Source organism: Mobula hypostoma, chromosome 12 (assembly GCF_963921235.1).
Source record: "Mobula hypostoma chromosome 12, sMobHyp1.1, whole genome shotgun sequence".
Classification (NCBI taxonomy): Eukaryota; Metazoa; Chordata; class Chondrichthyes; order Myliobatiformes; family Myliobatidae; genus Mobula; species Mobula hypostoma.
In genome coordinates this window covers 94,258,424-94,280,106 of record NC_086108.1, presented here as the reverse complement: position 1 = coordinate 94,280,106, position 21,683 = coordinate 94,258,424, and the positions used below count along the sequence as shown (strand labels likewise).

Below are 21,683 nucleotides of genomic sequence, written 5' to 3'. Positions count from 1 at the left end.
ACATGGATTTTTTTTTTAAATGGAGAAAACTTTCTTCCTGACCTCCTGTCTTGCAGATCTTCAACTAAAGCAGTCAGACATGGACTGCATTTTCAGGTTAATGACTCTCTTCTTCCATTTTTGTGCTACTTTGACAGTTTTGAGTGGCAAAAGATGCATCAATAATCTGTACTGTCGATAATCAATGTGTATCTGTGTACATTTGTGAATTACTGGGAACACCAGAAACTGGAGACGTTTTGTTTCTCTAACTTTTCATAACACTTCTGCACAACAGTTCAGAGCTCCAGTGCAGTACTGCTGTGATAAAATGTGTGTGTGGATCTAATATGCCTGAGCCTTAACAAAACTAATTACCAATTTCTTTTTAAAAGTTAGCTCTTCTGGGGAGATCTATTTTTTAACTACCTGCTAATGATCAACTGCAGTAGCGTAGTAGCATGGCGCTATTACTGCTTGGGGCATCTGACTTCAGAGTTCAATTCCGACATCCTCCATGTGGAATGCATGAGTTTTCTCCAGGTCCTCTGTATGTACTTGTTAGTAGGTTATTCGGTCATTGTAAATTGTCTCGTGATGAGGCTAGGATTAAATCAGGGGTTGCTGGGCATTGTGGCTCAAAGGGCCTATTCCACACTGTATTTCAAACTAACTACATTACTCACAAAGGATCATGTCTAGAAAGTGAGCAATTGCATTGAAACATTTTAGGGGTGTGTGAGTGCCGTAATAAATGCTGTCTTTTGAACTGGAATGTACTTTATATATTTTAATTCAGATAGTGATTTGTTGTGGCAAGTGATATATTGTTATTAGGCATGCTTAAAGCATTTTTATTTCATGTAATGCTTGGAAAAGAAATTTGTGGTTCTTTACAATAAATCTTACTGCTTATGGTAAATTTTCCAGATTTATTGTGCTGCACAAGATTACCTTCTTTAAGCTCATCTGTAACCATGTATGGTTTAAAGTTGATGTCAATGCTTCTACGATATATGTATACAAGCTGATTTGACTGCAAGGTACAAAGAATGGGATAAACATTGTTTCAATCTTTGTTTCAGAGCGCTGCATCAGAAGACTTTAGCCATCTGCCACCAGAACAGAGGCGCAAGAGACTTCAGCAAAAGATTGATGAGCTTAACAAGGAATACCAGAAGGAAATGGACCAAAGGTCTGAACAGGCTAAACTGTACTGGTTCGAGAGGTGGCACTGTATGGAAAACCTTGAGTTTGTGCCTTCATTTTGAGTATTATTAAATCTTTGTACATTAACATTAGGACAAACCAAAAAGAAAACCACACAGAATATTAACAATAATAGTATTAATAAGGTTCTGTTAATAATTATTTATTTTTGATTTGTCACAATACCAGTATGTTTAACATTTTTACATTTCAGGTAATGGGTGTATTTTTAATTTTAAAAGCAGATCATTGAATGATTATTGACATTGACTTTGTGATTAAAGTTGCAAGTGTCTCATGTGCTTTGCTCTCCATACGATAGGGAGAAATACAACTGTTTTTGAATGTGATTGAGTAAGGGGATAATTTAATGTTTGACATTTATTTTTCTAATAATACACTAAACAGGTGAATTCATTTTTTTGTTATAATTGAATTGTCTTAAATGGAAATGGTTTAAATGGAGCACAAACCTCCTTGAAGATTGGTAGGCAGAAGCCCAAGTGTTGCATTTGGCCATATTAGGCACAGTTCTTAGATTCACTACATGATGCAGACTGGGTTAGGTGATGCCTCCTGGGCTACAATAATTGGACTTGTTGCCTCCAGGTTAGTGAGATGACCGTGGGATCTTTTATACCATGTAACATTCAATAACTTATTAAGCAGAGCAGTAGAAACAAAAATAGACTCAATTAACTAATGGACTGGTCCTATTACATTTGCCAGAGCTCTACATGCTATAGTTTGGGCAGGTAGTCAGTCATATTCTGTCATATCATTTTAAGATATTGATTTTTGCTACACTTTGACCTCCATTGTCTGAAGTACAATTTCAATTTGCGCTATGTAAATTTCTTGTTTGAAGCTAATTGTTTGGATCACCTTAAACCTTTGAAACCCTTTTTTGTTTTCAGTGTTGGCAAAGGTGAGTTTCATTGCCAGTTGAAAGAGTGAAGCTAGCAGGATATTTTGCTCAAAAAGGAAATCGGATGTTAAAAATCACAAAATGCTGGAAATGCAACAGACCAGTAGTCCCTATGGGGAGAACAGAATTAAAATTTAAGAAGACCTTGCTGATGAAATATTAATTCTGTTCCTCTCTTAATTGTTGTTGCCAGGCCGGAAATGCTGAGTATTTCCAGCATTTTCTATTTTAATTTCAGTTTGTTGCAAGCTAATAAGCGTAGGATAATGGCACAGGGAAAGCTAGAGTTTACCAATTCAATTTAACCTAAGTTATGGCCAGTTAAAGTTTAGCATAAACTTGAACTAAAATCAGAAAAGCTAGATTTATTTAAAAATGCATCTGATACAGAATATGTTAAACTGACCTTTCTTTGAAAATAATATCTAGTCTATTAATTTTCTAGATACTTAACACCATATTAAACCTATTTGAAAAATATGTGCCGCTAATTTCTCTGTGCATCTACTGAATTATGCTTACATAAATGCTGTGTTGTAGTTTTTTAAAAAAATAACTGAATTAGGGACTATTATTTAACATACTGCAATAGGCTTTTAAATATCTAATTTAATTAAAAAAGAAACTTGGATGCTTCTAATTTAACCTGACAACAGCGATTGAAAATTGGAGTGATATATTAATTTTAAGGCATTTTACATGGAACAATTCAATAACATAGAATTACATTTTATTTTTCTAGAGATGCCTTAAACAAAATGAAAGATGTTTATGAACGAAATCCCCAGATGGGTGATTCTGGTAGTTTGAATCCAAAGATAGCAGAGACTATGAGCAATATTGACAAGCTACGTTATGAGATTCAAAAGAACGAGGTAACTTTGAAAATGTGTGTTGCGCCTTGACCGCACAGTTTTAGAAATTTAGGAGGGCTTGGAATTAAAGTGGCATATCTGATTTTTCTTATGTGTTTGAGTATAATTCATCCTACATGTGTAGTCTGATGTAGCTTATAAATGTGACATGTATTGTAGATTGATTATTAATGCTGAGTTAACTCTTCATTTTGCTAGCATGTAGGAAATTATAGTTGATTTGGTGCTTCTAGGCAAAGGTTTCTGCTGCTGAATACTTCCACTAACTTTATTATGTTTGTCATTGGAAAATCTCTTTGAAATATTTTTCCTGAATTGGTTTAATAACTTTTAATATTGTCCTTGAAGAATTACCTTGATGAACTAATAGAGATCTGTTACTATAGTTGGAACCATACAAATGAAGGCAAATTTAAGATAAATGGATGTAAAATCTAACCAACTCATCCCAGTGGAATTTTTGATAGGCTTGTAGTTCCGGAGGCTATCATACTGTACAGTACCAGTGAGCACGCTGGTTCATGGCATTCTGTACCATTTCTGATTTAGATATTAAGGTAATCAAGAAGAGTAGCACTGAGGTAAAAGATCATCCATGATTTTATTGGATACCAGAGCAAGCACAAGTGGCCAAATGGCCTCCTATCACTTCTCTATCTTATGGGTTCCTCTTTCCTGATGTAATTTTGTTGAAAGTGTGCATTGACAGTTATAATATTTCTATCAATAAGGGGCTGATCTTTAAAAGTAAAGTGTTCAAATTTTTAAAAAATTTTATTTCTTCTGTGGATAGTGAATTTATGGAATTCTCTGTTCCTGAGGGTGGTAGAAACTGATCATTATATATATTTAATGCAGAGATAAATATTTGAAAGCAAGAAATTGAGAATTACAGAGAATTGGTACAAAAAATGTTGAGGGCATTACAGGTCAGCCATAGTCATATGGAATGGTAGGGCAGGCTCAAGGGGCTAAGTGGCCTACTTCTGTTCCTGTGTTCTCTGCTAGAACTTGGGGGAAACGTAGTCTTCAGTATAATGCCTGATTACATGGAGGTATTTGGGGATAAATGTCTTTCACTTGAGCAAGGTATTTCAGGTTCTGGAAGCCTGAAAGTAAAATGGCACTGCCAGAAGTGGTGGAATCTGATACAGTTGCTTCACTTAAAAGATATGTAGACAAGCATTTGAGTAGATAGAGCATAGAAGGATGCAAATCTAATGTGGGCATTAGGTTTGTATCTGAAAGATAATATTTGTTTGTTCTGCTGGATGCTTGCATGGGGTAGAATGGTTACTGTCACCTTATCAAAACCCTGCTCCTGTTTAGAGAAATTAATTGGGACAATTACTCATTGAGCTGAAAAACAGTGAGTGACTTTGGGTCTTTTAGTATATTAATACTTGTGCTTTCAGATCTATGTAATTGGCAGTGGAACTTAAATACTTGTAGTAGGAAACCTGATTATTAATAGCAGATATTTGAGATTCCACTCTAAAAAGAGTCCTTTGGATAATAATGACTAAAGCATTCATTTATTTAATTTTACTCTATTTATTAAGTTGATTGTGCTGTAAATGATTGCCTCAATTAAGTTATTATTAATTATCTAATGCTAACTAACACTATGTTAATCTCTTAAAGGCATGGCTTGCTGAGGTCGAAAGACCAAGTGGAAGAGGAGACAGACGATTAAGTGGTAGTACTGCATGTGAACGTCCTACTGAAACTAATCATCATGGAACGCCTGGGAGAGAGAGGTACACATTCAACTAATTTGTTAATGGGTCGTGATCTAGTTTTGATACATCTTTCTGAAGCATCATTAACTTATTGACATAATTCACATACTGAGGTTACTTTGAAGAAGTACTTATTTTCCTGCCCTTTTCTGCAAACTACTTGACAAAGATCACTATAAACAAGTATTTTAACTCAATTGAAGACAAAGGTATTTTAACTGTGTGTGTGTGTGTGTGTGTGTGTGTAGCGTTTTACACTGATCTTTTTGGTATGCTCATCATATGGCATGTCTTGGGCATCTGAAACTTAGTGGAGCTCATCCCTCTCCAGGTTATTTCAATAGTCTTGTACAGTAAATCCTGAACTGACTCTGGGGTCAAATCTTTTCTTAATGTTCTCCAAATCAGCAGAGCCCAGATAATAGGAGTGTAAAAGAATTGCATTGTATTTTATACAAGTAACACTTGTTAATAGTGATAGATTTTTTTAAAAAAAAACATTCAAACAATCATGAAACATGTAAAAATGTCTTCTATTTCTAACATTGAACATTTAAATTGGTATAATTACATGGCGACAAACAAAAGAGATTCTGTAGATGCTGGAAATCCAGAGTAATACACAAAAAACTGGAGGAACTCCCCAGGTCAGGCAGCATCTATGGAAAGAAATAGAGTCAATGTTTCGAGCCGAGATCCTTCATCGGGACTAAGCCTGCAACATTGATTATTTATTCCTTTCATTGATGCTGCCTGACCTATAGTAATATGGCACACTATTTTCCAATTAAACCTGTTATCTGCTTGCTGCAATTTATGAAGTCTGATTAGTTTTTGGGGCCTGCTTTCTGCAAACTATGACAAGCGTTGCTGGCAATAACATTGTACTCCAAAACAAAAATAATAAGGATTTGGGGAAATATACTGCTAATCTCTGCTGCTTGTAGTTGATAACCACTTGGACTTTGCATCTGTGATGTCAGCATCAAAGAATGTCCAGTTTTGTATAGACTATGTAACATTTAAAATTATTTTAAAAAGCATTGCCCTATTTTGAAGGTCGACTGGTTGAGACTAGCTTGCTGAATCAGACCAGTCATTTTGAAGTTGCATGCTAGCTTCAGCTGTTCTTTCATGTTCATGTGGAGGTTGGGTGCTTGGGCAAATGTCAGCAGTTGACTCATACCTCAGATTCGTTCATTTAAAGGTAGAATTTATTTGAAGTTCTAGCATGTTATTGGCAATTATCTGGCTATTAATTGGAGGAGTATTTTCTTAATCCTCTGTTACAAAAATCTTAGAGAAAGTTAATGCTGCTACTTGATATGTAAGAATACTTAGGAAAACTCCATGAATAACTGTTTCCTAATGGTTATAATTAAAATGCATCCATTCACTTTCAAGAGTAAATATTTACAGGCATTGATTTTATTAAATAAGCTTCTTATCACTAATTCTTGTTGTTTTACTTTGCTTTCATCAGCCCTGATGGGAGTTATACAGATGATCCAAACCAAGAGCAGAGAGCACACCAGAGATATTCAGAACCACACCGCCACGTTGAATTTGATGATGAATTTGAAGATGATGAACCTTTACCTGCTATTGGCCACTGCAAAGCATTGTACCCATTTGATGGTAAAAATCTTCAGTATGATCTGAATTTTATGTGAATCTTTTTTTGAAACCAATTGTTTTTTCCATAAAGGATGAGCTTTATTTGGGCTATGTTAAAGCTGGGAAGTTTGGTAGATGCTGGAGTAATATAGTTTTACAGCATATAATTGGGTCCTCACCCATACCAGCTTTGTGCCTGTCTACACTAATCCTATTTCTCTGCTTCAGCCCTGTATCCCTCTGTTCCTTTCCTATCCAAGTGCCTTCCAAATGTAATTGTAACTGCCTCTGCTGCTTCTTCTGGTCTATTTAACCACCATGCTTTATGTGGAAAAACTTGCCCTTCTAATTTCTGCCCTCTCACCCTAAACCTATTCCTTCTTGGTTTTATGCTCCCGTATCTTGGGGTGGGGGGGGGGGGGAAGATTCTGACTGCCCTTAATAATATAGGCATCTAATAGATCACCCCTTAGTCTTTCAGTGCACCACGTTTGAGGAAAAAGACGTGTGGATACGCTTCCACTCCAGTGTTTCCAAGACACTTTTTCCCTCAAACTTGCCTTCCGATCTGCCATAATCAACACAATCATAATGGATCTCAATCACATTTGTTCAATGTGATAACTTAAAAACCTTTGTCATTTGATACTTAGTATTGAAGTCAAAGTCTGTAGGATAAATAGTTAGCAGCATTTGATGTTGTCATTGATATATCTTAAACAGCTAATATTTCTAGTGCTCTTTTGCATATGTGTTCGTACTCTCAATACCTGCAGTGTTTTTTTGGCACTTGGCCCTCCCTCAATGCTCTATGAATAGTATTGTGACAGCTGCACTTGCTACATATCTACTGAGAAGCTCAATAGACAATGTTTTAAGAAGTATTGGCCCCCCCCCCACCACACCTTTGGAAGTTTTCATGTTTTATTGTTTTACAACATTGAATCACAGTGGATTTAATTTGGCTTTCTTTGACACTGATCAACAGAAAAGTATTCACCCCATTTAATATGACACACCAAATCATCACTGGTGCAGTCACGTGTGTGCATTGTTTCAATTGATTGTAGTAAAAATACACCCGTATCTGGATGGTCCAACTGCGGGTAAGTCAGTATCCTGGCAAAACCTGCATCATGAAGACAAAAGAACACTCCAAGCAACTCTGCAAAGGAGTTATTGAAAAGCACAAGTCAGGAGATGGATACAAGAAGATTTCCAAGTCACTGAATATCCCTTGGAGTACAGTTAAGTCAATCATCAAGAAATGGAAAAAATATGGCATAGATGTAAAACTACCTAGAGCAGGCCATCCTCAAAAACTGAGTGACCGTGCAAGAAGGGGACTAGTGATAGAGACCAGCAAGAGACCTGTGACAACTCTGGAGGAGTTGCAAGCTTCACTGTTGCCTGGGTGCTTCACCAGTCGCAGCTTCTTGGGAGAGTGGCAAAGAGAAAGCCACTTTTGGAAAAAAAAACTCACATGGCTAGAGTTTACCACCAGGCACGTGAGAGAGTCTGAGGTCAGCTGGAAAAAGGCTCTATGGTCTAATGAAACCAAAGTTGAGCTTTTTGGCCATCATACTAAACGCTATGTTTAGCATAAGCCAAACACTGCACATCATCAAAAACACACCATCCCTACCGTGAAGTATGGTGGTGGCTGCATCATGCTATGGGGTTGCTTCACTGCAGCAGGCCCTGGAAGGCTTGTGAAGGTAGAGGGTAAAATGAATGCAGCAAAATTCAGGGAAATCCTGGAGAAAAACCAGATGCAGTCTGCAAGAGAACTGCGAATTGGGAGAAGATTTGTTTTCTAGCAAGACAATGACCCCAAAATAAATCCAAAACTACACAAGAATGGCTTAGAAACAACAAGTTATGTCCTGAAGTGGCCAAGTCAGAGTCCAAACCTCAATCCAATTGAGAATTTGTGACTGTATTTGTAAAGGACTGTTTACTCACAATCCCATGCAATTTGACAGAGCTTGAGTGTTTTTTAAAGAAGAATGGGGGGAAAAAATGCAGTGTCCAGATGTGGAAAGCTGACCAAGACCTATCCACATAGACTCAAGGCTGTAATTGCTGTCAAAGTTGCATCTACTGTTACAAACCTCATGGATATCTTGTGACTGTCTTGTGAGGATGATGTAATGGTCTTTTGGAGGTCACCTGATTTAATTTTCCCACCGATGTGAGGTCACGTGATGACATGTCCACCATGGGTATAAAAGGAGACCCCTGTGGTGATGCAGTTGGTTTTCCAGTTAGAACGTAAGCCAGAGACTCCGCTCCGCTGCGTATTTGCCTTATGACGCAGTTTCAATTTAAAACGGTGTTTTACGTTCTGTTATAAGGTACAAAAGTGCTAGACTGGCAGTTTAACCAATTTCTGCCAGGTTTGTTGATGTATCTTTTCAGTAGTATTGGAGAGTGAAGACAGGAACCTGAAGGAGTCATTCGAGGATTGAAAGGATTGACCATTATTGAATTCGTTCAAGAAAGATTGATCTGCATGAGATAGCCTCTGCTAAAAGTGGCAGAAATGGCTGTGCAGGATCTAGTGTTAAAAGGTAAAGGTCAGTGCCTTTAAACCGTTTTATTTCCGTCGTGAATCCTGCGGACAAGGCAGGATCTGGCTGGAACTGGCGTAACATCATGTCTTGGAGGAATTCTTTACTTCAGGAAAGACTCTCCTAATTGTATAAATCTCTTGGACTTTCGAATTTACCATTCTAAGAACTGTGTTTGAATTTACTGCTTTAAGAACTGTTTTTGCATTTATCACTTTAAGAACTAGTACTGAGTGGCGGTTTGTTAAATAGCCGCGTAGCAATTCCGGTTAAGATTTTCGTTTGTTTATTTTTTTATATTGAGCAGAGTTTAATAATTTTTTTTTATAAAACCTGACTCAATTCAATTCTATATTCATTGTTGCCAGTCACGTGACACTACTAAATACTGACTTGAAGGGGATGAATACTTAAGCAATCAATTGTTTTGTGTTTTACATTTTCAATTAATTTAGATCGCTTTGTAGAAATCTGTTTTAATTTTGACACAAAAGGGTCTTTTTTGTTGATCAGTGTGAAATATATCCAAATTAAATCCACTGTGATTTAATGTTGTAAAACAATAAAACATGAAAACTTCCAAGGGGAGGGTGAATACTTTTTATAGGTACTGCAATTGGCTTTGAATCTAATGTTTGCTGTTGTACAGATAAAAAGGACAATTTTTTGAGCAAAATCATTTAGAGTCAGAGAACACTACAGAACGAAAAGCCCTTCAGTCCATCTAGTCTGTACTAAACTATTAATCTGATTAGTCACATCAACTTTCACCCAGACCATAGGCCTCCATACCCCTCCCATCATTCTGAAATTTTGAAATCGAACTCACATCCACTGCTTCTGCTGACAGCTTGTTCCACACTCGCTACCCCGTGAATGAAGAAGTTCCCCTTTATGTTCCCCATAAACATTTCACGTTTCATCCTTAACCGATACTGCTAGTTACAGTCTCACCCAACCTCAGTGGTAAAACCTACATATTTTTTCCCTATCTGTATCCCACATAATTCTGTATACTTATCGCCTCTCCTCATTCTCCTACGCTCTAGGGAGTAAAGTCCAACCTATTCAACCTTTCCCTATAACTCAGGTCCTCAAGTCCTGACAACACCCTTGCAAATTTTCTCTGTACTCTTTCAACCTTATTGATATCTTTCTTGTCAGTGACCAGAGCTGCTCACATGACTCCAAATTAGGCCTCATAATGTTTTATACAACTTCAACATCCCAATTCCTGTAGTCAATACTTTGATGTATGAAGGCCTATGTGACAAAAGCTCTCTTTAAAAACCCTGTCTACCTAGGGCGCCACTTGAAGGGATTTTGGACATGTATTCCCAGATCCCACTGTTCTACCACACTCCTCAGTGCCCTACTGCTCACCATGTAAGACCTACCCTGGTTTGTTGTCCCAAAGTGCAAAATCTCACACTTGTCTGCATTAAATTCCATCTGCCATTTTTCAGCACACTTTTCTAGCTGGACCAGATCTCTCTGTGAGCTTTGAAAGCCTTGCATGCTGTCCACTACGTCCACAATCTTGGTTTCATCCACAAATTTACTGAACCTGTTTACTATACTATCATCCATATTGTTAATGTAGATGACAAACAATGATGGACCCAGCACTGATCCCTGTGGCACACCACTAGTTACAGGTCTCCAGTCAAGAGAGTCAACCATCTACTACCACTCTCTGGCCTCTCCCATGAAGTTAATGTCTAATCCAATTTACTACCTTATCTTGAATGCCAAACAACTGAACCTTCTTGACCAACCTCCCATGCCTCGCAAAAGTCCACGTAGACATCATCACTGCCTTGCCTTCATCAATTATCTAATTGGGTGGTTCTTCAAGACACATAGAGCCTCACCATCTGGGACACGCCGTCTTTGCATTACTGCATTAGGAAGGAGATAACAGGAGCCTGAAGACCCACACTCAATATTTTAAGAACAGCATTTTCCCCATCGTCATCATATTTCTGATCCGTTGATGAACCAATGCATGCCATCTCATTATTCATCTTTTGCACCTTTTAGTTTGTAATTTAAAGTAAGTTAACAATGTTCACAACATATATCAGTGATAATAAATCTGATTCTGATCCCTCCAAGGAGCCAGCACATCTTGTGTAGATCAGCTGCCCTGTCTCTGAGCTATAAGATTCTGTGAATTGTGTGAATTCTGTGAATGTTGCAATCAGACCTTTCTATATTTTCCTCCTTTGCAGGTCAGAACGAAGGGACATTATCAATGCAAGAAGGGGAGGTATTGTATGTTATTGAAGAAGATAAAGGCGACGGCTGGACAAGGGCACGGAAGCAGAATGGACAAGAAGGCTATGTGCCAACGTCATATATAGATATTACTCTAGAGAAAAACAGTAAAGGTGCAGTTACATACATATAAATATAAGCAGCTAAAATCCAGTTGTAATCATGGGGGAAATTAATTTTAAATTAAAGGAATAATGAAGGAACATCAAGAATATGAATGCTTATACTTTGTGTTCCTATTTCAAAATTCTTTGTTCACCGTGTGAGCTGAGCTGATTAATTTTTTTCTTAAAAGTTAAATTTTGTGCATGAATGCAGTCCCGGACGCCATGACTTGATATTCAGAAACTGTTAGACTCTAGTATTGTTACATTATACTATCAATTCTTTCCATTATTCCTGTTGCCTTAAACTTTGTAAATATGTACATAGGTGAAGGGTCTCAGTATTTTCTATCTTTTTTAGTTGATTATTGCAGCTATTGTTTTTTGAATTTTTATTGGAATATAAACTTTTAGCTTGAAGTATGTGGATTTACAAACTAAAAGTCCTTTTCTTTATTTGTCACTTTTTAAGCAGAAAAATTTTATAAGTGATCCAAAATAAACAATTTTTGAGTATTGATGATGGGGAGGCACATTGAAGTGTTTATTACATTCCTGTTACATTTTTAAAAAAATGTAACTTAATCTGCATTTTACTGCACTCTAATTACTTGAATTATTTTGCCAGTTACCAAAACAAAAATCTGATTATCGGTTGACTTTAATGTAACATCTTTCAACACTTGGGTGCAATTTTGTTTTACTTTTGGCATTATATGGTTAAAAACTTCTACCATATAATTTAAGAGACTTTTTCCTGTTACCTTTAATTATCTTTTGTTTGTCCCAGCTGAATTTAGTAATGGTGCTTTCTTTCTTTCTCCCTGGACTGCAGGTTCCTGAATTGATCTTTGGGTTCTTGAAACTTTGGGCGAGGCATTGAAGGAGGTTGCATGCAGCTGTTTTCTGGGGTGGGAAAAGCGCAGTTGCTGAAAGGTAGAGGCTAGTAGCTGAGGAGGGAGGAGGAGACTGCATGTTTGATAATGGTTGGCTTTGCCACTAACACAATTAACACCATTCTAACTTCAATTCACATCGTACCTGGTGAATCAACAGTACAGTATCTCAAAGGTCTTTATCAGTGTCAAAGGGTTATCAACCCAGGTGAAGTGTTGCAGATTGACTTCACCATCCTATGGTATTCTAAAAACATAGTCTGCCTGTACCATCCTACATGCTCGCCCTAACATGCTGTTGCATGCTTATGTAAATCACACTAAATATCGGTTTTAGAGATGTCTAGACTGTACTGTGGTTGGCCTGTTTTGTTGATGTGCAATCCCTATGTTATCTAGCATAATCCTTTATAAATGTTTCACATCTGTAGTTCCATACCATTTTTCATTTGTGCTGCTATCAGTACTGCATGGAAATAGTGGCATGTTGATTGCCAGTGTTGAAGATCTTTGACAAAACAGTGGGTGCAACTTTTCATTGTTAGTGTACAGTTTACAAATTCTCCTCCCTCCTTGCTTTTGGCCCACTTTTGGTTTTGAGAATTGGATTAATCATTGATGACTAAGATTCAATGGAAATACAACTGAAAACAGCATGTGGCTTCAGGAAAACGAAATGGGCCATTGTGAAGAGACATTTGGGCAGAAACCATGTGAGGTGTACATCGTGAGCTTTTTCAAGACACCCAGCCACTTATTTTTACCACTATCTCATATTACAGCTGCTGCCTTAAATCAACTATTTTACAGAAGAGTGCCTAAATCTGCTGACTGCCATTGTTTCCAATAGTATCACAAAAAGGCTTACATTTGCAAGTATATGGCAGCTCATCAATTGTGACTGACTTGTATATTCTGTCAGTACTTCAGCTACTGATCTAGTAGACCTACTATACAAATGTATTATAATAAGGTACCAGAGGAAGTGTGCAACTAATCTTTCAGTCAATATTTATATTGTTTTTAAAATACTAAATATTTGTACTGGTTAACTAAATTGATTCACAATGAATGTGTTTTTTTAAATTAGAGTTTGTAATATTTTTCCATTCTGGCCAACCCTTGGGAATAACTTAGTTCACGCAAAGCTCTGGTTTAGTACAAACAGCTGGACAGGTGTTGTAATTTGGAGTAGCCTCATCATCATGTGGATTTATTGAATCTTGTGGATATTGTGGATAATCTAACCATACGCACTTTTAGTAATTTGAGTAACAAAAGTGTAGATATTATATTCTCCAGGGGTATTCTAGACTGCTTCAAATGCCAACTTTGTTTTTCCGCTAAATCCTTAGTCAACCTGTGTTCTGAACTGTACTTCTATTGTAATAAATATATAATGTCTGCTTAATTCAAATTCAACAAACAAGGAACCAAACATTCCTCATTTGTGTTTTTCATTTTTGGTTTACTTGAAATGGAGTTTTTTCAAGTGACAGAAAAAGTGTTCTCAGCAATATCTTTTTGAAGTAAAAGGTTTTGTGATTTGTAGTACAATTTACTTAAAGCTGCAAAGAAACCCATTATTTGTTGGGGGGAGAAAAAAGAATGCTAGGTACAATTGATCAGTTGTGTAAGCATTGGAAATATGATTCAGTGCTTTGTTTGCTTCTGTATACTATGCTGTATAGAAATTACAAATGTGAAACTATTTTCTGTCCTGAAAAATGTATAATTTGCTGAAAACCTATTACTTTAAAACATTAGTCCAACAATATTTTGCAGTGTTTCTTGACTAAATTACACATGCCGACTACAGAAAGCATTATCGATTGTGTGATATTTACATTAGTTAGCAACACCATTTTAAGTCCTTTTTAAAAAGGAACCATGTCATTGCAATAAAAAGGAAGACACTGTGCAGCAGAAAATTATTCTTGTTGCACTGAGTTCCTGAAAAATAACTATAAATTGTGGCAGACTGATTGTAGACAAAAATCATCTGTGATGTTGACCTTAAAATGTTGAGGAAAGCTTGGCTTAAATGAATCTCAAAAGCTAAATTAAAGAAAAGAATGAAATATACATGCTTCCCTGTAATAAGTATGTATATATTTTTAAGGAATCATCAAATTAATAGATGAATTTCCTGCAACCTAGTGGCCATTTTTTGTACATTGAGTAAACCACTAAAAATATTGACAATGGTACACAATCTCCCAAGTAGGCACTGTATAATCTGAATTGTCTTAATTTATATAGCAAATTAACTGTGAAAGTGCTAGAATGTGATAGAAAATATACTCTTTCCGTAGCTGTAAATCTGCAGTTAGGTAACTGGAGCAAACTGTTAGCCAGTTTGTAATGTTGTAATGCTTTTGCTTCGTATGTAATTTTAGATGCTGCTTTTTTGTGAGTAAAATTACAAATATGAGTAAAGAGGCGAACAACTGAAGGAGGGGTTTTTCTTGCACATTATCTTAAAAGTTAAAGTTGTATACAGTGTGAGGATCTGGTTAAATTGTCACTGATAAGTTGTCAGGCAAAGTAGAATGTAGAATGGGAAGCAGTCAAGGTTTGGAATTAATGACCTTTATGCACATGTTAATTTTTGATTTTTTTAAAACTGTTAAGATCTGTTTAAAATACTTCTGTTGAGAATTGTTAAATAAATTAATGTATTCCAAAGAGTTTTGTCATATTTAAGTACCTGATATTAATTGTTTCTGTTTCCTTTTTGAAATTAAATCAGTTTTGATAATACTGGAAATATTCTTAACAGCAGTCACTGTGTTTATGTCAAGTTTGATTGTGGCTTTTTATGTTCTTTAAGCAAGTTTGTGCTAGTAATCTGTTTGGATACACTAATTTTTATATTTAAATTGTGAACTAAATACTGTATAAGGTCTGACTTGGTCAGGATGCCCTTAAAATTGGTTCACAAACAAGAGAAAATCTGATGTTGGAAATCCAAACAACACGTACAAAATACTGGAGGAACTCAGCAGGCCAAACAGCATCTATAGAAAAAAAGTACAGTTGACGTTTCAAGCCGAAACCCTCCAGCAGGTCAATTAATGTACCTACGCTCCGTCTGCCAGAAGAAGCAGGATCTCCCAGTGGCCATCCATTTTAATTCCACTTCCCATTCCCATTCCAATATGTCAATCCATGGCCTCCTCTACTGTTGCGATGAGGCCACACTTGGGTTGGAGGAACAACACCTTGTATTCTGTCTGGATAGCCTCCAATCTAATGGCATAAACACAAATTTCTCAAACTTACATTGATGCGCCCCCTACTTCTCCATTCCCCATTCCCTTTTCTCTCTTGTCTCCTTGCCTACCCATCGCCTCCCTCTGGTGCTCCTCCCCCTTTCTTCCATGGCCTTCTGTCCCTTCCCCAGCCCGGTTTCTTTTTCATCAATCAACTTCCCAGCTCTTTACTTCATCCATCCCCCTCCCAATTTCATCTATCACCTTATTTTTTCTCTCTCCCCTCCCCCCCACTTTTAAATCTATTCATCTTTTTTTCTCCAGTCCTGCCAAAGGCTCTTAGCCTGAAACATCGACTGCACTTTTTTCCACAGATGCTGCCTGGCCTGCTGAGGTCCTCCAGCATTTTGTGTGTGCCTTAAAATTGTTTGTCTAATTCACAGATGAATGGCAATTTGCGAAGGCTTTATCAATTCAACAAAAAACTTGGCTTTTGGGAATACGGAAGAATAATTGGGTTTTAGCCACTGCTCTGGAGTTGGAGGATTGTGAGATCCATTCCAATTTAAGAGATTTAGCAGGTGTTCTAGACTAGTATTTCTTGTGTGAGAGTTGGTGCTGTAACGTGGGATGTGACTGCTAGTTCAGGTGGCTGTATGTGGTCCCTTGAGAGTATTTGATGAAAAATACAGAAGGGGTATCCTTTATCTAACGAACCCAGACAAAGTAAATTTATTGACAAGTACATATCTGGTACCATATGCTACCTTAAGATTCATTTTCCTGCAGATCTGTACAGGAAAATAAAAAAAACAATATAAGTTATTAAAATCTGTAAATAAAGACAGACAAACTACCAATGTGCAAAAAAACAAATTGTACAAATATAAAATAAATAGTACTATATACACTCAGTGGCCACTTTAAGAAATAATTGTATATGAATAAGTGTGGCAGTCACCGGTGGGTAATTTCATATTAGCAATGCATGCTTGCAAAAGAATATCACATGCATGGTGGTTTGGGAAAACAGATGGATTGTGGGGCTGGCGGATATCTTGAAATGGCACTGCTACATGCTATTAGTCAATCAATATATACTTGGTGCCTGACAAAATCTATTTCTAAAATGGCACAAAGTTAGTTGTACGATAATGTAGTCCGGAGCTTTTGTGACAAACTTGTGGTTGGACCATTCACCTTGAACTGAGTATGCAACACAGCCATTCATTGCAACACAATTGTTATTATATCAATGTAGATTCACGTTTATAGTTAAGGTTATTGTTCTTATAAATGGTAATAGTAAAAAAAATTCTACGGACTGGAGAGTTCCCATTTTTAGCTGCCTAAATGTCTAAATTTTTCCCAGCGTGTGAGCGCTTTTGAGAAGATGCATAAAGAGCTCCCCCTGATGGATTTATGGTGAAGGATGCTTTGCAGACCAGAAATTCACAGGCCAATTCTCAATTCCTATTTACTGGCTAATTGAGGCCCTAATTGCATTCAGTTGGCCTCAATTGGAATGCTTGACCCCAGACTCCTGAAACTCCTTTAATCTGAGCTGCATCTCTGAAAAAGATTGCCAAATAGATTAGGAAATAATTCAAGAATGTTGTCAAAGAATCCTTTTTATAAAAAAAATTCCATAGGACCATAAGACATGGGAGCAGAATTAGGCCATCACCCCATCGAGTCTGCTGCACCATTCCATCATGGTTGATCCCGGATCCTACTCAACCCCATACACCAGCCTTCTTGCCATATCCTGACTGGTTAGAAAACTATCAACTTCTGCCTTAAATGTAAAACAGGAGCAGAATTAGGCCATTTGGCTCATTCCCACTGGCTCCTTTTGAAGCCCTGGACCCTAAATGCTGAATGTGTTGTAGGAGCTTTTAGAATGACCACTGATCACCTCAAGTTCATGGATCAGTAGGACATGGAAACCCAGTGATAGCATGAAAGGCATGTACTGCCTCACAAACTACCCACTTACCTCCCCTGTCAAATGTCTCTTGGCCCATCTGTGGTAGAATCTACAGATCCCACATTGACCTCATCAGCCACGTCAGGTCTCAGAGAACTAAAGTAGAATTGAATCATCCTTTATTCTAATGGCCACCTAAGAATGGCTCCCACCAAGGCAGCAGTTTACTTCAGTTTTCATGTGGTTTCAGCTAATGAAATCTAACAGCTTCATCTGAGAAATAAACTTGTTTAAATTTAAGCTTTGATGTTGATACACAGTCCAGTGGTCTGTACATGGTTGTCAAAAGACTTGAAACCAATGACACAATCTATCTTGTACATCCTAAACTCTTCACTATCACAGGGTTCTGTACTTATTTGACTGACCCACTCTCACCCTGGCAAGTGTCAAACCATGGACTTGCTACACTTACAGTGGTAACATTTCCTCTTCTCTAGTTGCAGCTGATTCCTGTGCAGGTGGCCCATTATGTTCATGCCATCTCTTCACTAAAACAGTACAGCGTTGCTTTCCTTGCTCTGCTCAGGATAATTCTTTTGCCTCAGATATTTACTCTTTAATTTCAGAATCGGTTAATATCGCTGGCATATGTCATGAAATTTGTTTTGTAGCAATACATTGCAATACATAATTTTTAAAAAACCTAAAAGTTACAATAAGAAATATATAAAAATCAAATTTAGTAAGTAGTGCAAAAAGAAAAAAATACTGAAGTAGTGTACATGGGTTCATTGTCCGTTTAGAGTCTGATGGCGGTGGAGAAGAAGCCGTTCCTGAAATGATGGGTGTCTGTCTTCAGGCTCCTGTACCTCAGCTTGATGGTAACAATAAGAAGAGGGCAAGTCCTGGGTGATGATGATAACACAATAGTCTCCACTTCAAGGAAATGGTTGTGCTTGTAAGAATCAAATTGTCACTGAGGATTAGGAGAAATGTCTTTCCCGTGAGGGTTGCTGGAGTGGTTGGCACATGACTCTGGTGTCTCTTATGGGGAAATTGTATCTTTCTCAGCTGTAAATACTTAGTTACAGAGAGGAAATACAGCTTTTGAATTCATTTTGGCATAGTAAAAAGATGGCATAGGTGGCCAGGTTTGTTTCATTCCAGCTGCTTTAGTTGAACTTGTTTTGAAACACTATATATTACAAAATTATACAGATTTAGCACTTTGCTTTTCAGTGCCAGTGATAATCGATCAGAGTTTGACTTCTACCACCGTCTATGAGGAGGTTGTACGTTCTCCCATGACTGTATGGGTTTCCTCTAGATGTTTTGGTTTCCTCCCACATTCCAAAGACGTACGGTTAGGGTTAGTGAGTTGTGGGCATGCTATGTTGATGCCAGAAACATGGTGACACTTGTGGACTGCCCAACACAGCTTTTGGGCTGAGCTGGCGGGTGACATCAAACAACCTATTTCACTATGTTTCAATATGCGTGTAAAATGTTTTATATTTAAAACCTGTTGCCTCCAGGGTGGCTTTACTTTATCTCAATATTTGAGCTGTTTTGAGCTTCTAGTTTCTAGCTGTATGTTCTCTAGATTCTTTTTTTTTAATATAATTTTTATTAAATTTTCAAAAAGAATACATGAAAAGATAAAATCTACCCACCCTCCCCCCCCCCCATATATAGTCCTACCGAAAAGAAAGAAAGAGCATCTAGTTTCTAGCTGTATGTTCTCTAGATTCTTAACTGGTATCACCTTATTTCTGAAACTTATTGATAAGGTAGTTGCTATAATACTTGTAACGAATTACACTGTACCGTGCTTTTCTGGGCTGTCTCTGCAGTTTTCTTCTGGATGGTAAATTAGAATTCATAAACATAAAAATAACTCAGGCGGTGATGTCTAATTTTGGGTCTGTAGCAATAAGGCGCTAAACAGATTGAGAACGTGGCCCTGTGATTGACGTGAATACAAGCAAATTTTTTTTGCTGCTGCAAGTTGAATTTGACTTTGTCACCTCAAAGTTACACTTGGAGCTTAAACCTGTCTTTAGTTCAGTAAGTCTACGCCAGATGCAATCTCACTGGCTCTCCACTCATCCTAGGATCACCTGAACAATAGTAATAGCTACATCAGGCTTCTGTTTATTGATTACATCTCAGCATTCAACATAATCATACCCTCAGTGCTAATCAAAAAGATCCAAAACCTGGGCCTCTGTATCTCCCTCTGCAACTGGATCCTTGACTTCCTCACCAGGAGACCAGTGTTTGCAGATTGGAAATAACATCTCCTCGCTGACAGTCAATACTGGCGCACCTCAAGGTTGTATGCTTAGCCCACTACTCTACTCCCTCTACACCCATGATTATGTTGCTAGGCACAGCTCAAATGCCATCTATAAATTTTCTGATGACACAACCATTGCGAGCAGAATTTCAGATGGTGATGAGGTGGTGTACAGGGGCAAGATAGATCAACTGATTGAGTGGTGGTGTTGTAACAACCTTGCACTCAACATCAGTAAGACCAAGGAATTGATTGTGGACTTCAGGAAGGAGATATCGAGGGAACGCACTCTAGTCAACATCAAGGGGTCAGCAATGATGAGCAGATTAAATACCTGGGTGTCAATATTTGAGGATTTATCCTGGGCCCAACATATTGATGCAATTACAAAGAAGGCATAACATGGCTATAGTTCATTAGGAGTTTGAAGAGATTCGGTCTGTCACTGAAGATGCTCAGAAATGTCTACAGATGTGCTGTGAAAGCATTCTGACTGCTAACATCACCATCTGATATGGAGGGTCACTGCACAACATTGGAAAAAGCTGCAGGTAATTGTTAACCTGGCCAACCCTATGATGGGCACGAGCCTCCCCAGCATCCAAGACACCTTCAAAAAGGTGGCATCCATCATTAAGGACCCCCTTCACTCAGCCCTCTTCTCATCGCTATCATCAAGGAGGAGATACAAGAGCCTGAACAGAGACATTTCAGGAACAGCTTCTTCCTCTCTGCCATCAAATTTCCGAGTGACAATGAACCCTCAGTATTTTTCCTCTTTTTATACTACTTAATTTTCTACATTTATATACAAATGTATTTGTTAATATGTATATTTATATTGTAATTTATAGTTTTTATTACTATGTATTGCAATGTACTGCTGTTGCAAAACAATGAATTTTATGATGTATGCCAGTGATGATTCTATTTCCACATATTCCCAGCTTTTGCTTACGAACTTTATCTTCCCTATGTACATGGATCCGACCTATAAAGCAGAACACAGATTAAAATAGGTGTCTGATTCAGGTTGTGTGCACAATATGTTAATAAAGCTTTGGGAATCCTTTTTATCCTAGCAATAGGCAATAGCCAGTTTATTTTAACTGACCCATGCCCTGCTCAGTGAAAGCCAAAATCACTAATCACCCTATGTTTCTTGGTCCAGAGAGATCCCATCTCCCTCTATGTATTGGAAATATTGATTACCTATGGCAGTGCACCTCAAAGCACTGAAAGAACATATGAATGTTGTCTCCACAAAATCCATTGGTATTTTAAATAAAGCAATGTCAGTGTCCTCACTCAAACTAACACTGTAGCATCGAAGTTGTGATGATATTTAACCAACTCAGAGGACAAGCAAGATCATCCAGCATCCTAAAATAAGCACTATAGTTGGAGCTCTGATGTAATAAGAGATTTCCAAGAAACAAATCATTTCAAGAACATTAAAAGTCTTGAAGAAATGTAACATCCTTGTCAGGAATCCTTATCACTATTCTTAAACATAGAACTGCACCGCACAGGAGCAGACCTCTTACCACTAACCATGATGACAATCCATACTCATCTCAGCACGTAATTCCCTGCTTGTTCATCTACAATAGCGAAGGTTAAACTATCTCTTGGCCTCTGTCATTGTATCTGCCTCTCTGTAGGTTCAAGGCATGTACTACCATGTTTTTAAAAAAAGAAAGAAAAGCTGACCAACCTTTAAGCTTTCCTCTATCCCCAAACTCAAAGCTATGTCTTGTAACGGCTAAGAGAGTTGTAAAAGAGTGCCTGAAGGCTTTATGTGTCAATGCAAGGAGCATTCGTAATAAGGTGGATGAATTGAAAGTGCAGATTGTTATTAATGATTATGATATAGTTGGGATCACAGAGACGTGGCTCCAGGGTGACCAGGGATGGGAGCTCAACGTTCAGGGATATTCAATATTCAGGAGGGATAGACATGAAGGAAGGGGAGGTGGGGTGGCGTTGCTGGTTAAAGGAGAGATTAACGCAATAGAAAGGAAGGACATAAG

The 21,683-nt window shown here is 37.6% G+C and overlaps 1 protein-coding gene across 2 annotated transcripts in view; it reads left to right on the top strand.

Annotated features, from left to right (window-relative positions):
• Positions 1-14,996, top strand: part of fnbp1l (formin binding protein 1-like) — a 181,493-nt gene extending 166,497 nt beyond the window's left edge. The window contains exons 10-15 of one of the 2 annotated variants that reach the window (XM_063064636.1): positions 1,065-1,174; positions 2,859-2,991; positions 4,636-4,751; positions 6,217-6,371; positions 11,158-11,316; positions 12,143-14,992. In XM_063064636.1, the coding sequence (XP_062920706.1) occupies positions 1,065-1,174; positions 2,859-2,991; positions 4,636-4,751; positions 6,217-6,371; positions 11,158-11,316; positions 12,143-12,150 (681 nt within the window). In that variant the 3' untranslated portion in view covers positions 12,151-14,992. Of the gene's footprint in view, positions 1-1,064; positions 1,175-2,858; positions 2,992-4,635; positions 4,752-6,216; positions 6,372-11,157 lie in introns of both variants that reach the window. The other variant, XM_063064635.1, reaches the window with a different exon arrangement.
• Positions 14,997-21,683: the final 6,687 nt, after the last annotated feature.